At 31.3% G+C, this 24,381-nt stretch overlaps 2 protein-coding genes and 1 long non-coding RNA gene across 11 annotated transcripts; 1 reads left to right on the forward strand and 2 right to left on the reverse strand.

Moving 5' to 3' along the window:
- Positions 1–5,664: 5,664 nt before the first annotated feature.
- On the reverse strand, positions 5,665–9,821 carry LOC116402635. 2 transcript variants are annotated; one of them, XM_031882153.1, is made up of 5 exons: positions 8,861–9,821; positions 8,261–8,442; positions 7,195–7,961; positions 6,991–7,080; positions 5,665–6,886 (listed from the first exon to the last, which is right to left on the reverse strand). In XM_031882153.1, the coding sequence occupies exons 3-5, from the start codon at positions 7,507–7,509 to the stop codon at positions 6,521–6,523; spliced, it is 771 nt and encodes a 256-aa protein (XP_031738013.1). In that variant the 5' UTR covers positions 7,510–7,961; positions 8,261–8,442; positions 8,861–9,821; the 3' UTR covers positions 5,665–6,520. The 2 variants fall into 2 exon arrangements, with proteins under 2 accessions (XP_031738013.1, XP_031738012.1); XM_031882152.1 differs by having other exon boundaries at positions 7,195–8,442.
- A 1,896-nt stretch (positions 9,822–11,717) lies between these two features.
- Positions 11,718–18,625, forward strand: LOC105434896. 4 transcript variants are annotated; one of them, XR_004215370.1, is made up of 3 exons: positions 11,718–11,856; positions 15,096–18,256; positions 18,347–18,625. It is a non-coding gene; the product is annotated as an uncharacterized LOC105434896 (long non-coding RNA). The 4 variants fall into 4 exon arrangements; XR_004215372.1 differs by having other exon boundaries at positions 15,096–17,073; positions 17,179–18,620; XR_004215371.1 differs by having other exon boundaries at positions 15,096–16,092; positions 16,855–18,620.
- LOC101217315 (beta-glucosidase 25) lies at positions 11,837–15,289 on the reverse strand. Of its 5 annotated transcripts, none has more exons than XM_004151921.3 (13): positions 15,140–15,289; positions 14,988–15,054; positions 14,849–14,907; positions 14,494–14,569; positions 14,329–14,400; positions 14,157–14,244; positions 13,824–14,079; positions 13,318–13,433; positions 13,003–13,226; positions 12,850–12,881; positions 12,662–12,764; positions 12,482–12,590; positions 11,837–12,195 (listed from the first exon to the last, which is right to left on the reverse strand). In XM_004151921.3, the coding sequence occupies exons 1-13, from the start codon at positions 15,254–15,256 to the stop codon at positions 11,916–11,918; spliced, it is 1,599 nt and encodes a 532-aa protein (XP_004151969.1). In that variant the 5' UTR covers positions 15,257–15,289; the 3' UTR covers positions 11,837–11,915. The 5 variants fall into 5 exon arrangements, with proteins under 5 accessions (XP_004151969.1, XP_031738708.1, XP_031738707.1 ...); XM_031882846.1 differs by having other exon boundaries at positions 12,053–12,223; XM_031882849.1 differs by lacking the exon at positions 11,837–12,195 and adding an exon at positions 12,197–12,338 and having other exon boundaries at positions 12,435–12,590.
- Positions 18,626–24,381: the final 5,756 nt, after the last annotated feature.

Here is a 24,381-nt window from a genome sequence, read left to right on the forward strand (position 1 = left end):
TGTATATTGATTTGTGTTGTGAATACAATCTCTAATATTTACTCATTTGATGTTTTCTTTCGAATACAAGTTAAAAACTTAGAACTTCTCGATCTTCAGTCTTCAGGATGTTGTAGTTGTAAGTCAGTTTGAGCTTTGATTTCTGGAATCCAAGAAAAGTTTAATCTCCCAAGTCTTCAATCTTTCGCAAGATATTGATCATCTTGAGGTTGATACGAATTTGCACGTCTTGAGAGCTTGTAGAAGTTTGAATATTCAATTCTTCATAGCTTCGAGTACTTCAGAGCTTCAATTCTTCCTTCAACCAAAAGATCACTTTAAATGAATGGAAAAATGTTTATTTATAGAGAATTTTCATCGACTTTAGGTGGGCTTGGGCTTGGGCCCATTCGCTCAGCGGGCTTGGGTTCACTATTTCTTTGGTCCAATTTTACATCAGGGGCTTGAATCGGGTTGGATATGAGAAAACTTGACTACCCAAACCCAATTAAATTATAAGTATCACAATGTTTGCTTTGATGATGTGGTAGAATTTAATTAGCTGATTTCCTAATCAACAACAACCCGAATTTTTCATAACCAAGCGGAGGTCATTACTAATTTAATTATCTTAACTTTCTAAGACATTAGCGGAAGCATAAACCAAGCAGTTCCCATATGAACAGTCACGGGTCCTTCTTGTCGCTCACCAGTTTGCCTCCTCTTTACCTTTATTTGAAAAAGTTAAACATGAAAAGAGAGTGAGTATAAAAATACTTAGTAAGGGACCCACTACTAGTCTTGCGAAGTGAACAACTAACTTTCCATTAGATCGTATTAGTCTTGTGATCTTGAAGGAGCACACATTAGTTTGGTGATCCCATAAGAACACACACCAGTCAAATCAGTTTGGTGATCTCGTAGGAACACACGTCAGTCAAAATGTGGTGATCCCGAGGGACATCGTACATGTAGGGTACACAACCTAATAACCAAAGTTATCAACCACCATCAACAAAAAAAAAAAAAGAAAGAAAGTATATAACAGTCAACTTAATCCAATAATAGGCATAACATACAACAACATTCAATAGTCCATAATTACATAAACAATCATACAAATAAGTCACACAATTTCAGTCACCATCTCATATAAACTCATATATGCATTTTAGCTACCATCAATGCATAATTAGTCGATCTATGCATCGTGCTTAAATCTTCATTTCAAAGGTTCATAGTAGAAATCTCTTACCTCCAAATAGAATTAAACTCCTTTGCAAAATTACTTGATGCAAATTAAACCACGAATTAACCTGAACATAGGGAAAATAATTATTAATAATTTCACTTAATAAAATTATCAATTATGCCCAAATAGTTATCCATGATAGGCATGCAAAGACAAACATCATAACTTTCACATTAAGCATTTTCAAGTAATCACAAGTTACACCAATCATTGCCCTTTACACATTCCACAGTAGCCTTAGACCAAACCAATGGCTACCCTTCATAAATTATCAGTAACTCATAACTAAGTCAATATTTGTCCATCACAATTATTACAGTAATCCATAGGCTATGCAAATAACTCCTCATAACAGTGATAACAATTAACACAATAACCCATAAGCTAAGCAAATAATTTGTCAGTAATGGGCTCACAGTAAACCATATCGATAATCCATAATAGGCATGTAAACAACTATCACACTTCACTGTAAGCATAGAAAATTTCCACAATAAGCATATGCAAATAATTATTCTTTTCACATTAACCTAATCCAATGATTACCCTTCACGATTTAACAGTAACCTTAGGTTATACAAATAATTCACCATCACAGACACATCAAAAGCTATGTATATAGTTGTATCACCATGATTACACAGTAATCTAACCCTCGATCGGGGATCAATAGTAGAACTCTTACATTAGGTTATACTAAGTTTCTTGTTACAAACGAAACCACAATTCCACCTATGCATAACCAAAATTAAATTAACAATTTTTATCAATAAACTACTACTTTAATTACCTTAGCTTACCATACTTACCCAAATTTGAGGCTGAAACCAACTCAACCCTTGATGGGAATGACCAAAATTGCTACAAAATCATTCAATTAGCTTCAATAAGGAAAACCTTAAATTTAATTCCAAGGCACTTGTGTAAAGAGTTTTTGTCATTTAGTGGTTTTCTAGTCTAATCCAATAAATTACTACAAAATCATATAAAAACATTAGCCTAATCCAATAAAGTACTACAAAAACATTAATTATCGAGAAATTGTAAAAAAACGGTAAAATGGACAAACTATTTATATTTTATGGCAAAATCAAGTGTAATGAGTTTTTGTCATTTAGTGTTTTTTTTGCCCTAAAATGTAAATACTTTGTATTTTTTTTATTATTCTTGAAAAAACCTCTAAATTACTTTCCCACAATATCCTTATTATATATATAGACATATTTAATCCATTTTTCTCTCTCCTCAATTAATCCTCTTCCATCCTATCAACATATATTTCCTCTTCCATAATTAATTACCCTCATACCTTCTCTTTTTATTTTTTCTTCTCCAATAAATATAAACAATCAATATAAATCCATTAAAACCACATCCTTAGTTAAATCCACCACACAAACTTAATTAATTCTCAACAAATAAAAAAAATGTCAATATCAATTAACTTAAATTTCAACCAACAAAATAACACCTAATAATAACTTAATCTTAAATAAAATTTCAAGATAATTACATTGTAAACCTTCATTTTTGGGTGTTACATTCTTCCTTCCTTTAAGGACTTTTCAAATTAAGATGGAGTCGTTAATTTGAAATAAAAAAACATTTTCCAATTGTTTAAAATGAGGCCATATTTATTAAGGTAAAACAAATGTACATGAATCAAAGTTTGTCAAATCAACAACTAAGAAAAATATAAACCTAGTTCGAGGTCTATCTAATTTTAAAGAGAATAAACATAAAACAATCAACAAGTTCAAAATAAAGTACCTAACAGTGAAATAATGGAAAAATATGTAAATGGCTGAAGCAAAACTGTAGAGTCCCACATGGCATGTCAGGGACCCTTCTTGTTGTTCATCAGCTTCCCTTATTTTTACCTTTGTCCAAAAAAGTTAAACATAGAAAAAAAGTGAGTATAGAAATACCTAGTAAGGGACCCACTACTGGTCCTACTAGGTGCACTGTTAACTTCCCGTTATGAGGTACCCTCAGTCATATGGTCTTGTGATCACAATGGGACACACATCAAGCATATCATTCGAAAGATGGTGATCTCGAGGACATAAAAGTAAGGTTAAGAAATGCTTAAAAATAATTAATAAGTTAATACATATACCAACAAGTTGCACATTCCTTTTCAGTGGCTCAAATCATAGGAATTCCAAAGTTAAGCGTACTTAGCTCGAAATAAATTTATGTTGGGTGACCTCTTTGGAATTTTCTTATAATGCATGTGAGCGAAGACAAAACATGCTAAAAGGACTCTTGTTGGTTTCTGGGGACAACTTTCACTTTAATAAGCCGTTAAAACAAATAAAGATGATGTTGCGATGTTGAAGGGGATGCAAGGGAATGTCAAAATTTTGAATTATGAATCTTGGGCTTGGGGTGTTACATATGGTATTAGAGAGGAACTTCTCCCAGTAAGATATGGTTCAGAGATGAACCAAGCGAAAGTTGGTGAGGATCCGAATTTCAAATCTTACAGCTAGAGTGTTACAATTTTTTAAAGAAAGTCGTGTATTGGGTACACGAATTTCTTTAATCCAGGTACACCATTTAACCGAGTCTTCAGCCACGTAAGCTTTAACTAGATTATGGAAGTCGTGTACTAGGGTTTTTGTGTCATATCTTTTATAGGTACTTTATTTTTTACAGCAGTTTTTAAAAAATATTATTCTTGAAATTTGTATTATAGAGTTGTTTGGATTGAGAAAATTAGAATGGAAATAAAAGTTGAAATAAATAATGGATAGACATATTATTGTTTGGTACAAAGTTTGGTAGTTTAGACATGAGAATAAACTATTCACATGTATCATTTATATACATTAATTGTATCCAACCAAAATTATGAGTTTTCTTTATGCTCACACTCCTCTTTTAATACATTTCTTTATTCTTTTTAGGAAAATTTTTAAAAATAGCAAATTTTACAAATTATTTACAACGTATAACAAAAATTTTAAATTCTATAACTGCTAACCACTGATATGTTACAATGATAGAAAACTGTCAATGACTATCATTAATAGAATCTAAATTTTTGCTATAACTTGTAAATATTTTAATTTATTTTACAATTTTTAAAAATATCCTCTTTTTATTCTATATATTATTAAAATTAACTCATTTAAATTAGTTATATAAAAATTAGAATTTTAGTTTATTAAATTATAGTGTATGAATTTAACCACACAACTTAATAAAATAACATACATATATACACATATATATAGACACATATGTTAAAATAATTTAATATACACTTAATGTTTATTTTTATTTTAATTGAATAAATTAGTTTATACACTATATACTCCTACTCGATTTTAAATTAACAGTAAAGAACCCGGGTATAAAACTAGTAATTGATTAATCATATTTGTAGTTAGTTAATGGTCATTATTATTAATATAATATAAATTTATTTTAAGGCATTTTTATAAACAACAAAATATTAAAATTAATTACAAAATATAACAAAATTCGTTTAAGTCTTCATGTCCATTTAAATATTTGGTTACATTTGGTAAATAGTTTCATTCGTTGTATCATCCATAACAATTCTACTTATTCTTTTAATAATTATAATTATTTTATAATTGATTAATTAATACAACATAATTATGTAAATTCATCAAATTAATCTTATCAAATTGCCCATTTTACAAATATTTGTAATTAATATTATGATTTAGTTGTTAAATAATTAATCCTTCTACAAATTTTGAATTGGATTTATTATTTACCAATTAATATATATTAAAATTTATAAAGTTTTCAGGATTATTTTTACAAATAAAATACAAAATTGTTTATTTTTATATATTCTTAATAACATTCTTATGCATAATCAAACACATGCATATTTAATTTTGAATGATGGTATTTCACGCTTATTATTCTCAAACATTCTTAATTGTGAGCAATCTTATTATCATCACAATTTCCTTAATCCAAACTTCTTGGTTCATATGTTTGAAGTTCGTATATTTACATTTGGCGTGTCTATGTTTTCAAGCGAGTTACAAAGATTTGGGACTCCGAGTTGAGTGAAGTTCATACCTTTGTGTTTAGTGGAGTGTAACTTCAAACCTGAGAACCAAAAGTGTATTTTGTCATTGTGTTTTATCAATTTGTTTCTATATGTTATTTTTCTTTAATGAAATAATATATCATAATTTGAATTTTTTATAAATTTAATATTAATTCAAATTCAAATTTGAATATGTTGTAGACTAAATTTAATTTTGTGTATACGAAATAATAGAAAATGACAAAACTGTAAATAAAAATATTGAAATTTGAAACCATGTTTACTAGCCTAGGATGCTTGAAAATCTCAAAATATCCATTGTCCCGAGCCTAGGATGCTTGAAAATGTTCAAATATCAAACATCTTACAATAATACAAAACAAACATAGTAATCTATGTAGTTTATTATTGAATAATAGTTTAATTTCTTGATAATTTTCAATAATACAACTGTAATTATACACAAAATAATGCAACATAAGAAAAGAATAAATAAAATAATATTTTCCAAAACTATATCCAAATTACCCTAATTACGGTAATATCCTCCCTCAAATTCAAGATGGTAGAGTAGAAACCAGATTGAGTTTGTGAAGTAACTGGGTGAAACGAGGAGAATTGAGAGCTTTGGTGAAGATATCGACAAGTTGATCTATGGTGGAGATGGATTGGAGATGGAGAGTGTTGCTCTAAAGGTGATGACGAGCAAAATAACAATCATTCTCAATGTGCTTTGTTCATTCATGAAATACATCATTCTGTGTAATCTGAATAGCACTGCGGATATCACAATGAAGAATAGTGAGTGAATGTCTGTGGGGCTCCCATAGCAGTAAGAAGCCATAGTAGTTCCAAAGTGGCATCAGCCAGAGCATGATATCCAGACTCTATGCTAGAATGAGAAACAACATATTGTTTCTTGCTGCGCCAGAAGATAAGAGCATCTCCTAAATTGAAGCAATAACCAATGGTGGAGGATCACCTGTCCAATCAACATCAAAGAATCCAGAGAGAACCAAAGAGGACTATGAGGAGAACGGTAGACCATGACCCAAAGTGCCTTTAATATAGCGAAGAATAAGGAGAACAACAGTGAAGTAAATAGTACGAGGAGCAGCCATGAATAAACTAATAATGTGAACTGCAAATGCAATATCTGAACGAGTCACATTTAAGTAAATCAAGCTACCAACAAGTTGTCGATACAAAGTAGGATCGTCAAGAGGAATACCATCAAAAGGAGTGAGTCACACATTTGGATCTAAAGGCGTTGAGGATGTGGTAGAGTCGGTAATACCAGATCGTCTGAGGAGGTTAGATGCATATTTACCTTGAGATATGTAGTAGCCATCATATGAGGATGAGATCTCAAGGCCAAGAAAATAACTGAGGGTTCCTAAATCCTTAATCTCAAAGTGCTTACTCAGGTAACATTGCAAATCAGACATGACTTGAGGATCATCACCTGTAATAATCATACCATCAACATATAAAAGAAGGAGCACAATACCACGAGATGTCTGACGAGTGAATAAGATCGAATCATGAGAGCTGGAGGTGAACCCAAGTTGAGTAATAGTGGAACTGAATGTTGCAAACCAAGCTCGAGGAGCCTATTTGAGACCATAGAAAGCACGACGAAGAAGACACAGATCAGTGAAGAATGGATGATGACTAGAGAGAGATGCATGAAATAAAGAAAGACTAGATAACATACGATGTTCCCAAAAGGTGACAGGACGAGATCTACGTAATCGTTGAGAGATGGGATCCCAACAACGAAATCCTTTATGTTTAGTACCATAACCTAAGAAACCACATAGACGAGCACATGATTCAAGTTTGGTATGTTCATGAGAATGTAATAACACAACACATGCACAACCAAAAACCTTGAGACTAGAGTAAGAGGAAAAAATACCATATAGCCGTTCAAATGGGGAAACATTGTGAATGACTTGAGAAGGAAGACAGTTGATGACATAAACAGAGGTGGGGCAACCTCTCCCCAAAATTTTTCAAGACAGGCAACAAACAAAAGTTGAGCGCGAACAGAGTCTAGAATGTAACAATGTTTGCGTTCAGCTCTTCCATTTTGTTGGGAGGTGTGGGGACATGAGCGTTGAATCAGAGTGCCTTGATGGGCAAGGAAGGAAAGAAGGTGAGAGTCCTTGTATTCCATCGCATTATTAGTGTGAAGGATTTCAATTGTGCAAAGGAACTGTGTGTGAACCATATTTACAAAATCAACACAGATTTGAAATAAGGGAGAATTATGTTTAAGAAAGTAAATCCAAGTAAAATGAGAATAGTCATCAATAAATAAGAAAAAATATCGATAACCATTAACAGTAGTACATGTAGCACGACACCAAATGTTAGAGTGAATAAGGCCAAAAGGTTTATCACATAATGAAGCATAATTAGAAAATGATAAAGCATGTTGTTTCGCAAGTTTACAATTTAAACAGTCAAAGGGACTAAATTTTGAGACATTATTCAAAGTGCCAGTAGAAACTAAATTATGAAGTTTATCAAAGGATGCATGACGACCTAGACGAAGATGCCACTGATATATAGTGCAAAGATAGGTGGAAACACAAGAGAGTGTTGGAGAGATGTGAGCTCAAATAATCGTCCCACCTTCTGTCTAGTACCAATCATTTACCTAGTCTGAGAATCCTAAACCTGACACCCATGAGAAGAAAAGGTAATGGTTAGCCCGAGATCACATAATTGGCCAGGTTGAATGTGAGATTTGGAATATGATAAGTGCTTGACAGATTTATGGTAGGTGTATTAACAGTGGCAATGTGAGAGATAAACATGTGATTACCATTAGTAGAGAGAATTGGGAGAAGGGATTGAACAGGAATAGGGGAGTATAAGAATGAAATGTTAGAAGTCATATGATTACAATAAGTCAAACCAAGGAGTCAAGAAGTACATGGAGTAATTGCAAGAGCAGTAGGGTTGGAAGAGATCACCTGTTTCAGTAAGACATAAAGATCATTTAACTGAAAGTTCTAAGATGCAGTGATGGGGTGGCAACAACAATAATAGGTTGAGAACCAATTTTTGTAGAAGACTTGGATTTATGTGAGTAACCAGGAGGGCGGGGTGGACGAGTGGGACAGTTGCCAAGATGTGACCTCGCTTGTGACAACACCTGCAGTCAATAGTAGGAAAGTTAGCAAGCTTATGACCATGAAACTTACAATATTTGTAGAAAGTGGACTCATTAGCAGGTCGTGGATGTGTGGTTGCAAGAGCGTTGTCAGAGGGTAGAGAGGAGACAATGCCAAGTTGTTTTTCTTCTCTGGGCGAAGACCCATAAGGACTTTGATGAGGCGAATATGGTCAAGACTAATTTTTGCCTAATCTAACCAAGTTCAAATTGGCTGAATAGTGACAAGATGAATTCATAGATTGTCCTCCGTCCTAGTTTAGACTAACAAGACGAAAATTTAATTGATAATAATGAGCAAGTCCAACAGATTGAAATCGTGGGGACAAAAAATCCCAAAGTTCTTTTGCCATATTAAATGCATCAAATTGAGTATGAATAGTTGGAATTGAAGTGTTACCCAACCAAGTGATGATTTGATGATTTTTGCTATCTCAGTCCTCAAGTTTTTCAATGTACTTGTTGTCTTCTGTTGTGGTCTATTGAACAATGGCATCAAATGGGTCAGTATCATCATTTCCAGTGGTGTCCTTAATGTTTTTCACTAGAAGAGTAGGTTGGATCATTGCCAGTAACGATATGCCATAACTTTCTACCAATCAAGAAGCTCCTCATTTGATTAGCCCAGATAATGTAATTCGTCCCATCAAGGATGATACTAATGGGACAAGCAACATCATTTTTCTACATCTGAAAAACATTAGTAAGAAATGCAACCAACAAATAAATCCCCAATCAAAAGAATGACAAAAATAGAGACAATAACATAGTGCTAAATGCCAAATAGAAGTGCGGATGAGCAAAGAACAAACGAGCGGGTGGGCAAAGAACAGAGATGCGGACGCATGAAGAACGTAGACAAATCTGGACAGAAACTTAGCGGGAAGAACAGAGACGAATCTGGACAGAAAACGCAACGGATGAGTTCAAAGATGGTCGAAGATGAGATCTGAGACTGAATGAAGGACCTGAATAGAGACTGATGCGCGAACTGAACACTCAAACGAATGAATCAATCTCGAGATGGATGCTCAAATGAACGGAGATGAACGAACGAGTTTGAATATCAGTAAAGATGAACGATCGAAGCAACTAAAGACTGATATACGAATGGAATAAAATCTTGAACGAACCAATGTGCATGAGAAACAAAGACAGATTTGGCATGAATCGAGGAGAGGATTCATGACCGCGAAGGAATTGGTCTGGACGAAAACAAACTGATGCACGAATCAAACTGATGTGTGAAGGTGTTGGTCTGAACGAAGATGAACGAAATAGGGAGATTTCGTCTTTGCCGACGAGTTTCACGGCAGAGAGAAGCAGCGACGGCTACACAGGATCTAGTTTAGAAAGCTTTGATACCATGTAGTTTATTATTGAGCAATAGTTTAATTTCTTGATAATTTTCAATCATACAAGTGTAATTATACACAAAATAATGCAACATAAGGAAAGAATAAATGCAATAATATTTTCCAAAAATATAACCAAATAACTCTAATTACGGTAATAATCTAGATGTCAATTCATGAAAATGTAGGATGCCCACATACATTTTTGTTGTTGTTAATTAGACCCATTTAAGACTCGAAGGATAATTTAATCATTTTTTAACATATTTTTCACCCTCACTTTCTCGGGAATATGTTTGGGCATTTGGGACTGTTTGGCTCCTTGGCTTGGCATTAGTGTTTGGCCCATGGGTAGAATCATGGACTTAACATGTGAGGTAAATGGAGGGTCCCTTTAAATTTAAATTTTAGAGCTTTCACTTCCATTTTAAAATATTTTTTAAAATTCTTACTATAATTTTTAGATGACAAGTCAAATAAATTAAAGATTGAAATAATTTGGGTTGGTTTAACTAAAAAAGATTAAAAATTTGTTTATAATTTTATGTATTAAATAAGATTTTTTTAGTTAAAAAAGTTAGCGTAATTTCTTATTGTTTTGAGCGAATAAATATAAAATTTCTTTATTTTTTATATATATAAACTAAAAAGATTTTTTTTATTACTCAAATAAAAAAAAAAAAGTAGAAAATGGTACATTTTTTGTTGAAAGAATAAAAATAAATGAACACATTAAAATTTTCCTTTTCATTTTTGTTTTATCATTTTTTATGAGAAAAATATAAATCCATTTCTCAGAAAAACTTTAAGAAAATAAATGACACAAGCTTGAAAATTTGAATATATTTGACATGTAATTAAATTTTAAAACACACGATTATATATAATTTTGAAATTTAAGAATATGTTATATCTGATGTACAAAATTTAAGATTTAAATATACTATTTTTATTGGCCACTTTAACTAGAAAACTTACAGCTTATTTAGATTGACTTAAGAAAAAAATATTTTTTTTTTAAAAAAGCTCATTTTTATTTAAACTTTTTAAAGAAAAACAGTTTAAATATTCATAATTAGACCATTCATGTTAATGCAACTGTAATGAAAATATTATTGTTATTGAATATTAAACTTTTTTGTTTTTACTTGTCATGAAAATCAATTTTGTACGTGATAAATTTAGATAGTACAATTGACAAAAAAAAAAAAAAGATTAGCTATGCCTAGGAATTCAAAACCAGCACCCAAGCACAAGCCTTAAAAACCAAGATTACCAATTCTTGTGGTCAATTTCTGCACCTCAAGCATAGGTACAATTGTCATAACCCCCGTCAAATAAATAAGACCACCATTTAGAACTCCCATCAAATAAGACCAGCCATTTAATTCCCGGGCATAATCAAACCTGCGTGCCAAACACCATTTGAAGCCCTTGTTTTCTAGAATATAATATTTGAACCCCTTGTTTTCTAGAATATAATTTGTAAAACTATCTTAATTGAATTTGTTTTACCTTATATAGATTCTCAATCTTACAATCATTTCTATTATTATTGTTTTGATTTTAGTCTCTTATTTGACATTTTCTTATTTCATTTTTTAATAATGTATTTTCTTAATCAAAATTCAAATTAGAATATAATTAATATGATATTTTGTTGAATATATTAATTAGTTAGTTCTTATAATAAATTACACAACATTCAAATATCTACAATTAAAATTAAAATTATAAAGATTCTTAACTATTTTATGATATTCAATGAATCAATTTATTACCTATCTCATAAATTGGATAATATATATATATATATACACTTCATAAAATCCTAATAGCATACCATAGACAACTAGAACCTTGAATTCTCCCTCTATTTTTTCTTCTCACAGATTTAAATGCCGCAGACAAGAAGTTGCGCGGTTGAATCGAAGCCTCTCGGAAATCGATCAAAACTAAATGAAACGGAACTCGATGGTTCCAAATCTCAAGTATAGCCGAAATCGATTTGCATCTTTCAATTGAGGAAATGGCGTGTCCGGTAAGTTTATTAATTAATCGACGTCTTTAACAAATTTGTTCTTCTTTTCTCGTAATCATTCATTCAATTTCAGTTTTGACAATAACATTTACATTGCTATACTTGATATGAGAATTCAATATATTGTAAGAGTATGAGGAATGTATAATTTGATTTGTGTGTTTGTCTTCTGATTTGAGCATGCTCTGAAACCACTCAACGGATGCCTTTGGAATCCTCGTGAGATTGTTCTTGTAGTCGACATAGTAGAGTCCAAATCGGACGGTATATCCCATGTTCCACTCCCAATTATCCAGTAGCGACCACGCAAAGTAGCCTTGGACATTGCAGCCTTCTTGCCTGTGTTTATTCATAGATATCAAAAGAACTATTGTTCATGAATCAATCTAGTGTGCCTTCATCAAACAGAGGATTAGCAGTTGTTGTCATTTAGAGTTGTGTTTATTCATAGATATCAAATGAATTATTGTTCATGAATCAATCTAGTGTGCCTTCATCAAACAGAGGATTAGCAGTTGTTGTCATTTAGAGTTGTGTTTATTCATAGATATCAAATGAATTATTGTTCATGAATCAATCTAGTGTGCCTTCATCAAACAGAGGATTAGCAGTTGTTATTTATTACCTAATAGCAATGGATAGATTTGATAGGTAATCTCTGTGGTATCTTATTCTCTTATCATCCCTCAGTGCCTTTTCTAAAGGTATGGACCGTTTGTTTGGATCATCCATGCCTGCCAGAACAAGTTAAGTCTTGTGGTAACTGGTAAGTTTGAACACAAAATTCCAAACTATCATTACTCACCGTTTTCTGTTATAATCACTGGTGGGTTCCCATATTTATATTTCAAATAAACTGCCAATTTTCGGATTCCCCATGGAACAATACGTAACCAGTGGGAAGCTGCCTGGAAAAGGAAGAACACATCAGCTCACTTCAAATGGAATTTATAAGAGAATTCCTGGGATCTACTAGATGTCTTTGAGACATACTCTTTCTCCGATGGTAGACATGCCTTTATGCGCTGCAGTAGAGTATATGTAGAATGAAGATAGATTACCTTCTACTTTAATTTATAGAGCACAAATTGCAAATTTGTGTGCAAATACTGAATACGGAGAAGAAGATTGAGTTCAAAAGCTTACGAGTAGTAATGACATTAGAATCCGATGAAGCATCATTGAATATTAGTTTTCGAATCCCGATCCTATCATTTCGAGCATATAAGGAGGTGTAGTGGTTCATGCCAACAAAATCGAGGGTTCCTGTGAGGAACTTTGCAGTAACAAGTGATATTTTTGGTAGTCTTGTTCCCACAAGCCTTCTCATTGAAGGAGGATACTTACCAAAAAAAAGTGGATCCAGAAACCTGAAAATTTTCAAGGTTGTTTCATCAAATTCCTGAAACTTGATATCTGGTCAAGTGCCATCACTAACTATTAATTGAGGCGAGCAATTACCATCCGATTTCAAAATCAAGGGCTCTGAGTGCTGCTTCTTTGTTCTCGTCATTTTCAGATAATGGTTCATACCATATAGCATCTAATGCTATTCCTATCCGACCTCCTTGTCTTTTCTAGGAGACAAAAAATAGGTTACTTGTTAAATTTTTATTTCATTTATGACTCATACATTCGGTAAAGTGATGGGCCCCGAATTACTGAAGTGTATGTTCGTAAGAGAGGGATGAAAGGTGAGGGCAAATCCGGGTTAGGAAAATATGTAGTTAGAATGGGCCCAAAAGGAATATTGTTAGTTAGGGGTTCCAAAGGAGGGAAATATGTATTGGTGTGGTGAGAGTCTGTGAAGATCATCTGTTGGCAAATATTGTAATCTTCCTCTTTATGAGATCTTAGAGAGGATTAGGAGCTCTCGAATTCTCCGTTTGCTTGTTGATAAATAAATTGAAGGCCAAGGCCTGTCATAAAGCTTGAAAGTAGTTTAAAGAAAATGTTTGCATACGTACCTTGAAATGATTTTCGTAACTGCGATAAGCAGCAGCATGAGATAAGAGAATATTGTGTGCCACTATATATGGTTCAGAGGATGAATTTCCCTTCTTGCATAATATATGACCCAGAAAAGAACATCTACCAGGAGCTTGAATTCCTAGGTCATAGCTTTTTATTGAGTAACCATGTGGTTCATTGAAGGTGATCCAGTGCTTCACTCTATCACCAAATGCTTGGAAGCACGTAACAGCATAATGTTCAAAATCTTTTCTACGAGGAATGGAACTTGTTATCAATTGATCATCATTTCTTCGCAATGGTATGTCGTGGAGTTTAGTTGTACTTACACTATCCTTCTGCTCAGCCATCCTTCGTACTCGTCTTCAAGCACTTGCGGAAGATCCCAGTGGTAAAGAGTTACAAAAGGTTGGATTCCTTGTTAAGGAAAAAAGCTACATCAGTGATGATATATATCACTAACTGCAAAATTGAATTCTCAAATATAGTTTAATGGATAACCTTTTTCTAGCAACGCATCTATAAAATTGTTGTAATAGTTTATGGCATCTGCGTTCGGCTTTCCTGTCCCATCTTTTAAAAATTTCTCACAGGTAGTTAAAAGACATTGTTGGGAAGAAAATGTTGCTAGTTTTTTTACTTTCAACACCCTGAACTATTTCTTACTTGGAAATATTCTTGGCCATGCGATTGAGAATCTGTAGGCATCCATTCCCATATCCTTCATCAGCTTTATATCGTCCTGACCATAATTATTAATCTAATTAGGAACAGGTAAGAAATTCCTAAAATGACTAATAAATAAATTTAACTGTGACAGATGTCTTTTATCCTTCCATTATTATATCTTACAGTTGATTGATCATTAGACCATTATTCACATAGTTTATTCTACTTTACAATGCTTAAATTATTACAGTAAAACATTAGGCACTCTTATCCTGCATATGTTGTCATTGTCTTGGCCCTTCTGTTGCATATGCTGATATCTCAAGATACTTATTTCTCTCTCTCTCTTCACCTTAAATCTGTGGTATTGGTCAACAGTCTTGTTGGCATTGCTGAAGTCTAGTATTCTCCCTAAAGTGCATCACAAGAAGTACCATTTTACTTACTAGTCTTGCATAGCAAAAGAAGTTTACCATCAAATTTAAACTTACCTGGTTCTTTCACAAATGTATCCCATATGCTAGGACCTCGATTTCCTTCATCTACAGCCCCTTCGAACTGCCATTAATTTTGCTCTCTTTATCTTTTCATACTGTTAGAAACCAAATGAAGGAAAAAAGTAGTTACAAAAATTCCTCCTTACCTGGTATGCCGATGCTGCAGTTCCGAATATGAAACCATCTGGAAAATCAGCTCTGCTTAGACATTCAGAGTTGGTAAAGAATTGAATAATCAGCCAGGAAATCAGAATGATTCTCATAGGGAGAAGTTTCCACTGCTGATGAGAAGATGAACTCTATCAGGTTATTATGTTTCAATTCCCTTTAGATTACGAGCAACTTGAACTGAAAAAGGTGAAATAATTTGAAAGAAATATAAACTTGATATGGATAGAAAGATTAGGTGATTATTGAAAGGAGTTGCGTGTAATTTGTCCTTCAGGTCTTTCACATTTTGGAATGTATATGCAATAGGTGATATGAGAGATATGTCAATAAAAGAGTAAGAGAAAAGGGATAGGAAGGAATATAGAGATGACACATCTTGCAAGCAAAAGATATTAGAAAAAAAAAAGAATGCTAAAGTGGCGTGTCTGTGGAGAAGAAGCTCGAGTTTGTGAAACTTTGAAGCATTTCAATTTGATGAAGCCAAGCCAACAACCGCAAGAACTGGTCGGTTTACTTTGAAAGGCAAGTCTTTCTTTTTCCTTTTTTATTTATTTGTTTTAAAATTATTTGATTAATATTGAAACCAATAAATAGATTCTTTTGTTGGTGTTTGGATATTAACAATGATGTGTCATAACTATATTATCACAACAAAGGGTGGTGGTGGTGGTGATTATTATATTTATATCATCCTTCCACGGAAATAATGGAGAAAATAGGGAGATAAGGTCAAGAGAGAGAGAGATAGAGAGACAGTGTGTTGGAGGGGGAATTTCTAATAGGTAGAGGCTAAATTTGGGGCCATGCAAAATCTTTCAGTTAGAGTTTTGATTTCTTAAGCATTTGCTTTCTTGGACAAACTCTAAGATTGCCCATTGGTGTTTCCTTTGACTAAAAGAGGGGTGGGAATTGATATCTTATCCCTTAGGTAAGGCTCTAATTTAGTGTTTTTCTAATTTTCTCTTTATTATTGTTTAAAATTTTCAATCGTAGTCGTAATATATATATATATATATATATCTAAATATTGTTGTTAACAAATGTACGTAGTATGATAATCTTACCCTCATGTTTTGTAAATATTTTGTTTCAATTTGTTATATTTAAAAATGTCTAGAAAATAGATATTTTTTTTATTATCATTACATTACAATTATATTATTGTAACTGTCTATTTAAGATTTACATTCTTTTAGGAGTTTCAGTTGTATGGTCGGTAGATTGTAAAAGAGATTTTAAAGTTGATTAGTCAAGATGAACATAAACTAATTCGAAGACTTATAGATATATAAATATAACAATGAGGTGAGGATTCAATGCAACAACGTCCAAAAAATATAAGGAAATTTTATAATATAAATAAGAGTATATCCTACTTAAGCGTTCTAACAACTCGTTCATCTCTGTCGAGTAGCCTCATTTTTCATTGTTTCCTCCAAATCTGTTTCCAATTTATTTTCTTTTCTCCTATCTCTTACAGCTAACTACACAACCACACTTTTATGTTTTTTAGAAAAATATTTAGATGTAATTTGTGTGTAGCTCTAGCTCATTCATTTAAGTGTTTAATAGATAAGTTTGCCACATGGTAAACACTTTTGTTTAAAAGATATTTTGTTTGGGAAGAAAGATGATGCATGAAGATAAATAGACAGTGGTATTAATTTTTGTTTATTTGTTTATGAAACAGGTGAATCTTATTTATATATTTTTAATCTTTAAAATGGATAAGCAGCCACCACGGTCCCAATAATTCTGTTGTCCCTTTCTTTTCCCCTCTCTTTTTCTTTTTAAATAAAATAAATAAATAAAATTAAAGAACCAAGAGGGATATAAATAAAAGAGATTCAAAAACTATTTGTCAAAGGAGAGAATAAAACATCCAACGGGAGGCGCTCGTGTTTGCAAGGTTTAGTGATTTTTTTTTCTTTCTTATTATTATCTTTTTCTTTGACTAATTAAAATATTGGGTCATTTCAAAACTTATTAGCTTTATTTTATTTTTCTTTTTAAGTAAGTTGGTGATAAAACAGTCATTTTTGAGGTGTTTAAGGTGGAGGCGCAGACAATATCGTGGAGCGATGAGATAGTTGGACTCATATAAAAATGTATCAAAGATAGCTCGTACACGGTAGATCCTACGGATTACTTCACAAGTTTTAGTTCTCAAATTTTTATGATTAGTATTATTAAAAAAAAAGACAATTTTAAATATAGCAACATAACAAAAGTTTTAATTCATTATTTACGTTTGTAAGAGAAAAAGAAAACCTATTCAAATACATTGTCCTAATGTAGTGCAATTTTATAAGGTTAGATATTTGTTTTAGGTGCCAAAGCATAGTCTTCTTTTTTTCGGTAAATTGAAAGGCGGCCTTTTCTTTTTATTTTTTCGAATGTTTATTAATATGTTGGGTGGAGATTTTGAAACTCAACCATATTAATGAATGATGTATAGTATATAACTAATTTAAATAACGTCCTTTATAAATAGGTCAATAGTTTGATCCTTAAGGGAAATCAATCACTTTCTTTAGCGAATAATTTATTTTGACAGACAACTCCACATGTGGTGTGACTAAGAGTAGAGAATTTCAAATAATCAATCTATAATATGATATAATGATAGTATTAAGAAACAAAAAAATCCATGTGATCAAATGACCAAGAGCAAGTGAGAGACGCAAGTAATTTGTGGCATGTTAGGCAACCTTTCTTTCTTAGATTTAAATAAGATGGATTAAGTGAATATTTATAACAATTTACTATAAATAAAAAATATTTATAAATATAAAAATATTTCAAAATCTATTAATGATATATACTGACAAACATTGAAATATATCCTAACATCAAATGCAACAACCAACAATGAAAAGAAAAAAAAAAGAATAACATCATTGCAATGATTGATGATAAATGTGGACGACACCACTCGCAACAACTTCTTCAACGACAGATGACTGATGAGATGCCAGATGCCACCAATAGACTCTGGAGTTAGGTTGAACCACAGATGACTGATGAGACGCCACCAATAGACTCTGGAGTTAGGTTGTGAGGGTGACGTTGACTGAAATGTGATAACAATGGTAAATGTGAATGGTGGAAACATGAAATTGAAATTTCAAAACTACCACTCACTGAGTCTTTAACTTAAGATTTAAGTTTTTCCTTCCCAGATGTTCAAGCGTTTCAACCAAGTAAGAAAGGATAAGATGAGTTGCTATGCGTGGAAACTGAGTAAGCGATCTAAGCTCATTTACTTTATATTTTTTGTAAATAGGAAATTATTTTGTTTATAGAAGCCTTATACAAAAGGCGCTATATCTTAACTTTGTGAGAGCTAGGCAAGAAGCTCAAGTTTAAGATTAACTCTTAGTATTAAAAAAGTAAGGAAAATGTAATCGTAGAACGTTTGGTTCAAGTAATAAGAAATGATTTGTTATATTTGAAGTTTATTAATTTTTGTTGCGCTGCATGATAAAGTCTAAGTTAAGTTTAAAGAACTTAAGTGAGCGTTCTGGCGTTTCATTTTAGGCGTCGTGGCTTCTCAAATCGAGTCTTGTATAGCAAGAATATAAACGTGTTCAGGACAGGACATGATATGAAATTACTAAACAAATTTAAAGAAATGACATAATTTGGCTACACTATTTCACAAATATCTTAAATTCTCAATTATTTTTATTAATAAAATTTAACCAAATTTTAGGACAAATTTGACTTTATCATTAATTAAAAATAAAACATTTATACGAAATTTATTCTATTTACTTACCATAAATATATTATACTGCATTTATTATTGATATTAAAATTGACATATTTGAATTATTATTTGTGTAATATTTTTCTTTTTATTTAATTTACTTGATTGCACTATTTATTTAATTTACTTGATTGCATTTATTATTAATCATAACTAATTATGTATATATGACATATAATTAGGGTAATTGTTAATTGAATTCAATTAACAATTATATCTCAAATCTCTCTACACTCCATTTCTTTGTACAGTTCATTTTTTGTTATTTTTTCTGTTGATCAAATTCATTTTCTTTTGTCGTTTATCTCTTTCATTTTTTTTGGCAAGTTTATAATTTTTTCATGGTCTATATTTTGCCCAATTTTCATTTTATATATGTTGTTTTGAAATCAATATTATTATAAATTTTTAGGATTTTCAATTGATTTTCTGTTACATAAGTAAATAATAATTTTCATTGATTTTGATAGGAATATATTTTCAATAAACAATGATAATATTACATCCAATCAATGTTATTCATATATTTAAAGATCATTTTATAATCTTACATTGTAAATAAATTTGAAATCAGATTACATGTTTGTTTGTTATGTATCAGGGGTTATTATGGACGTATATTATTATGGAATAGCTAAGCATGCACAACAAAAAAGACAAAAAAAAAAAAAAACTCTAAAGTCTACCGGTTAATACGAGTATATAAAACCTTAATTTAAAACAAATTTAGGGTTAACAGTAATAAACTTACATTCAAAGCTCCTGTTGATGCTTGAATTTCCACTTGAACTTGAACATTACCACAACTAGTGTTTACCTACTAAGCTTCAGACTCAAAATCGGGTTGTGAGACCTATTGAATGAAGGAATCGAGAGAGAGAGAGATGAAGATGGAATTATGGATTAGGGTTGGGTTATACATATATTTTTTATCTTCACAAAGAAAATTCAGCGGCCCAACTTTTTTTCTTTTAAAAAACCAACACATTCATGATTCAAAGACCCAAGAGTTCATATTTATAATGATTTTAGGATCTTTAACTCATGGAGCCTAAATTGCTATATGATATCCTAATAATTTTCACCAAATGCCTAAATGGGCCAATATATTTCACAAATATAGGGCACAATTTACTTCTTTGCCTATTTTATAATATTGGATTACTTTATTATTATTTTTTTAAAAAAAAAGGAATGAATCGTGGGTTGTACCGTTTTGAAAAGAATTAGAAAGCTTTAATACTTTCCATATACCAAAAACCATCCCATGTAATCCATTTAACTCGCCGAAGACAAAAACGATAGGGAGACTTCGACGGAAAGTTTGAAGACAAAGAAGATGTTCAACGGCCGACCACTGTGAAGAAATATCGCTCGAAACGTTGAAGAAATTTAAAGGTTAGTTTTGTTAAATAATACATTAGGTATACTAGGTGTATTGAAGATATTCGGATTATTAGGCAAAGAAACTGTAATATAAAGCGTAGTATATATATTATAAGATTTGTTCTAATGTTTATATATTTTTTTTAAAGATGAATGAGGGAGATAGAACCTCTGAAGTAAATCTCAACTATATGTTAGAGTCTGATGAGGTATGTGTGTTTAGGATTGACGTTATTTGTTTAATATACTATTATTACCAACTTTATAATTTAATGGTATTATAACTTGTGTAGGACAATCTACCCATTGCACAAACAAGTTTGTTCAAAGATATGTCGAGGAAAGGGAAAAAAACAAAATTTGAAAATATATGTGTGTTAATGAATTTTTCTTAAAAAAATTATAAAATAATATCTTCAATATACCTAATAATTTAAATTACCACATTCTAAATTAGAGTTTCTTTGCCTAATAATCTGAATATCTTCAGTATACCTAGTATACATAATGTATTATTTAACAAAACTAACATGTAATTCATAGTGGTCGGCCGTCGAACGTATTCTTCGTCTTCAAACTTTATGTCAAAGTTTCCTTATCGTTTTTGTCTTCAGCAAGTAAAATGGATTACATGGGACGATTTTTGGTGTATGGAAAGTATTAAAGCTTTCCAATTCTTTCCAAAACCGTACAACCCATGATTCATTCCATTTTTAAAATAATAGTAATAAAGTAATCCAATATTATAAAATGGGTCAAAGAAGTAAATTAGGCCGTATATTTGTGAAATATATTGGTCCATTTAGGCCTTTTGTGAAAATTATTAGGAAATTAGGTCTTTCATATAATATCATATAGCAATTTAGGCTATATGAGTTAAATGACCCAATTTTAAAAATTAGACATATGTTATTATTCATTATCATATTTGTAGGGAAATTCTTTAAATTTAGTTTCTATTATTATATATTATATTATTTTCTACGATATATATGAAGTATATTTAATATTGTTTCTTATAACATTGGGAGCAGGCTAAAACAATGTTTACAATTGTTTGAGATTATGTTATACAAATTAAATCATATGTGCCAGTATATGTATTATATGTATTGGAGAGTGTATGATTAGGAATAACATAAGAAATATGAATTCTTAATACACAAACATGAAAAACAAACATTAATTTCTTTCATGAGTATATTTGTCATAATGTGAAGTATATAATTATGTTAAGTTCTTAGACAGACATTAACAAATAAAATTTAATAATCATAAACATGGTTGTGATTTAGGACTGATACTGAAATTCTGTAACTAATTAGTTTCATAACTAACTTAAAGAATAAACATAATTAAAGTTCAAAACAACATTAGATATTTCAAATATAAAAAACAATAATAAACTAGCTAGATAAGGCAAACTTGCATCGTTTTCTTTTCTGCCCATAACAGCCACAATGACCACATTTTACACGTCTCTTGAACTCCATTTTAGAAGGAATTCTAATCTTCTTGGGTCTACCAACTGAACGTTTTACATTAGATAGGAGGATGACAATGGATGAAACAACATCAAATACTTGCCAATGTTGATGGTCACCTAAAGGGTTTATTAAACCTCTATAAATTGAACTCAATTTGTTGTTCAAATAATAATGTGAAACATATGACTTTATTGACAAATGCTTCATAGTAAGAACACCACATGTATGGGCACAAGATATTTGCAATATATCACACATCCTACAAGTACAAATCTTAGAAGACAAGTACACAATATATTGAGATGTGCCATGGATGACCTGATATTTCATGTTGTTGACTAGATTGACCTACATATGTAATTAAATATAAAAAAGAAGTAGGTATATAAACAATAAGACGATGTATATAAAAATAGTTAGGTATATATATAATAAAGTGATGTATATATAAAAATTTCATTCGGTCAAAAAATTAAATATACATTCATAGATCGACTAATTTCAATTTGTTCCCTTATAATACCTTCAAATGTTTTTGTAAAATCCGTAACTTGATAGTCACCTTCATTTCTACGGTAAAAAAACATCTTTGCAACATCATTCTCAATACCTCAAGCATTGAACATATTGGCAACTCTCTAGCCTTGATAATTGCATTATTCCGACTCTCAAATATGTTAGTGATCATTACATTATATCTAATAAGGGGCGAGTAGGCACGAGACCACCTAGCAAATCCAATCGATTATAACTCCTCACGTATATCAGGTGCATTTTATTCCAACAAACGCATTTGTTGTTCAAAATTAACAACATTGTAAGTCTTGCCACATGCATGGAACACGGTATCAACTATTGATTTATACTCCAACTTCAAGTTCCTAAGTAAATGAACCATACACATGCAATGTAGAACATTGGGAAATACTACCTCTATCGCTTTGCACATACTCTTGTGCCAGTTGATACTATAACAATGTCATTCCTACCACTAATGATTCGCTTAAGTTGATTGTAAAACTACGTCCAAGAGGCATCACTTTCAGAATCTACCACACAAAAACGAGTGGTAATATTTGATCATTGGCATCAGGACTTGAAGCAGATAAAAGAGTACCCGTACTTATTCTTCATGCTTGTTTCATCGATAGATATGGCTGGACGACAATGTTTCCAACCAACAATAGAAGCAGATAATGCCATAAAGAAATATAGAAATCTACTATCAGCATCAACTTGGTATTCAACAATAGAACCTACGAACATAAAAAATATTAAACTATAAAATGATGAGTATATTACATATGCGGAGATGTATATATTTAATATATCTAGATTGTTAAAATGTATCATGAAGACAAATTTGGCTACCATCTTGTGGGATTCTTTCGAAGAACCTCTAATCTCATCCAACGCGGCCATGCTTTTTGGTAAGATATGCTTAAACCATGTTGAACATGAATAAAATGAACTATATCTTTGGGAGTGGACAATTTTGAACTAGCTAAACTAATTTTGTTCTTTATCAAGTCCTTAATAATAATAAAGGTAGTGTCAATGATTTGTAAGTGGAACATCTATCGAACATGTGAGTTCAGAATCGAACCTAGTAAGAACCCATATGATCCTATCACCATGAAAACAACTAGAAGCACACAATGACCCTTTGCAATCTACAATTACACACTGCAAATTCAACACTTTCTTGTTTGATTTCACTATAACATATTGAAAATTATTTCTAATAACAATGGCTTGAACGAACTTTTTCAATAAAGATTTGGTTGAAAACGTGTCCTGGATTTTTAGTACGAAGTTGGAATCTATCTTAGACATATCTATGGTTTCAAAAAAAACAACCTCCATCTGAATGAATTTGTGTTTGAAATGAACTTGAGGACGATGAACCCAAATAAATAGCTAAAAGGCCAACATAATGAACAATAAGGGCAATATATGGTTCGACGTTAGATGTTATTATATGGTAAACTCATTTAACATCGTTGTCATTCTTTATTGTCATATCTTTCTTAAGACATTCTATAGGACCTAAGCAAAGATATATAATAAAGTTGTTCATACAAAAAAAACTTCATAACTTGGATTTAAGGACATTGGATAATTCAGTGTATGACATATGTTCATCAACTACAATTTCAGACACACTAAAACTAACGTAATTGTTAGTTTCGTTGAAAAAACCATCGAAGTAGACTGCAATACTGGACATCTTGTTTAAAAAATATTACATGTATAAGTTATTAAATAATATAATTGTCTATAAGATGCAGTATGTATATAATAAAACATCATACTGGAAAATTAAACAACTATTATAATAGAAAGTTAAATGTGGTATATATATAATAAATAAACTATATAACCTATTCTGTTTTGCAGGAATATTAAAAAATTAGTATAATTGTAAATAATATGTGGTATATATTTAATAAATCATGTCAAAAAAACAATGATACCTTACGGATATACAGTTAATTATTGTTGTATACAGTATGATAATGAAAATTTATAATAGAGAAGTGACAGAAAACATACTGTAAAATATGTGTAT

Source organism: Cucumis sativus, chromosome 3 (genome assembly GCF_000004075.3).
Source record: "Cucumis sativus cultivar 9930 chromosome 3, Cucumber_9930_V3, whole genome shotgun sequence".
Lineage (NCBI taxonomy): Eukaryota > Viridiplantae > Streptophyta > Magnoliopsida > Cucurbitales > Cucurbitaceae > Cucumis > Cucumis sativus.

Coding starts and splice junctions, on each gene's coding strand:
- LOC116402635 (XM_031882153.1), bottom strand. CDS start 7,509: ATGGTTCACACACAGTTCCTTTGCACAATTGAAATCCTTCACACTAAT. Junction 7,081..7,194: donor CCCATTTGAACGGCTATATG/GTATTTTTTCCT, acceptor GTGGTTTCTTAG/GTTATGGTACTAAACATAAA. Junction 6,887..6,990: donor TGTCACCTTTTGGGAACATC/GTATGTTATCTA, acceptor GGTCTCAAATAG/GCTCCTCGAGCTTGGTTTGC.
- LOC101217315 (XM_004151921.3), bottom strand. CDS start 15,256: ATGAGAATCATTCTGATTTCCTGGCTGATTATTCAATTCTTTACCAAC. Junction 14,570..14,848: donor ACCAATACCACAGATTTAAG/GTGAAGAGAGAG, acceptor AATTATGGTCAG/GACGATATAAAGCTGATGAA. Junction 13,227..13,317: donor CTTGATTTTGAAATCGGATG/GTAATTGCTCGC, acceptor GAAAATTTTCAG/GTTTCTGGATCCACTTTTTT.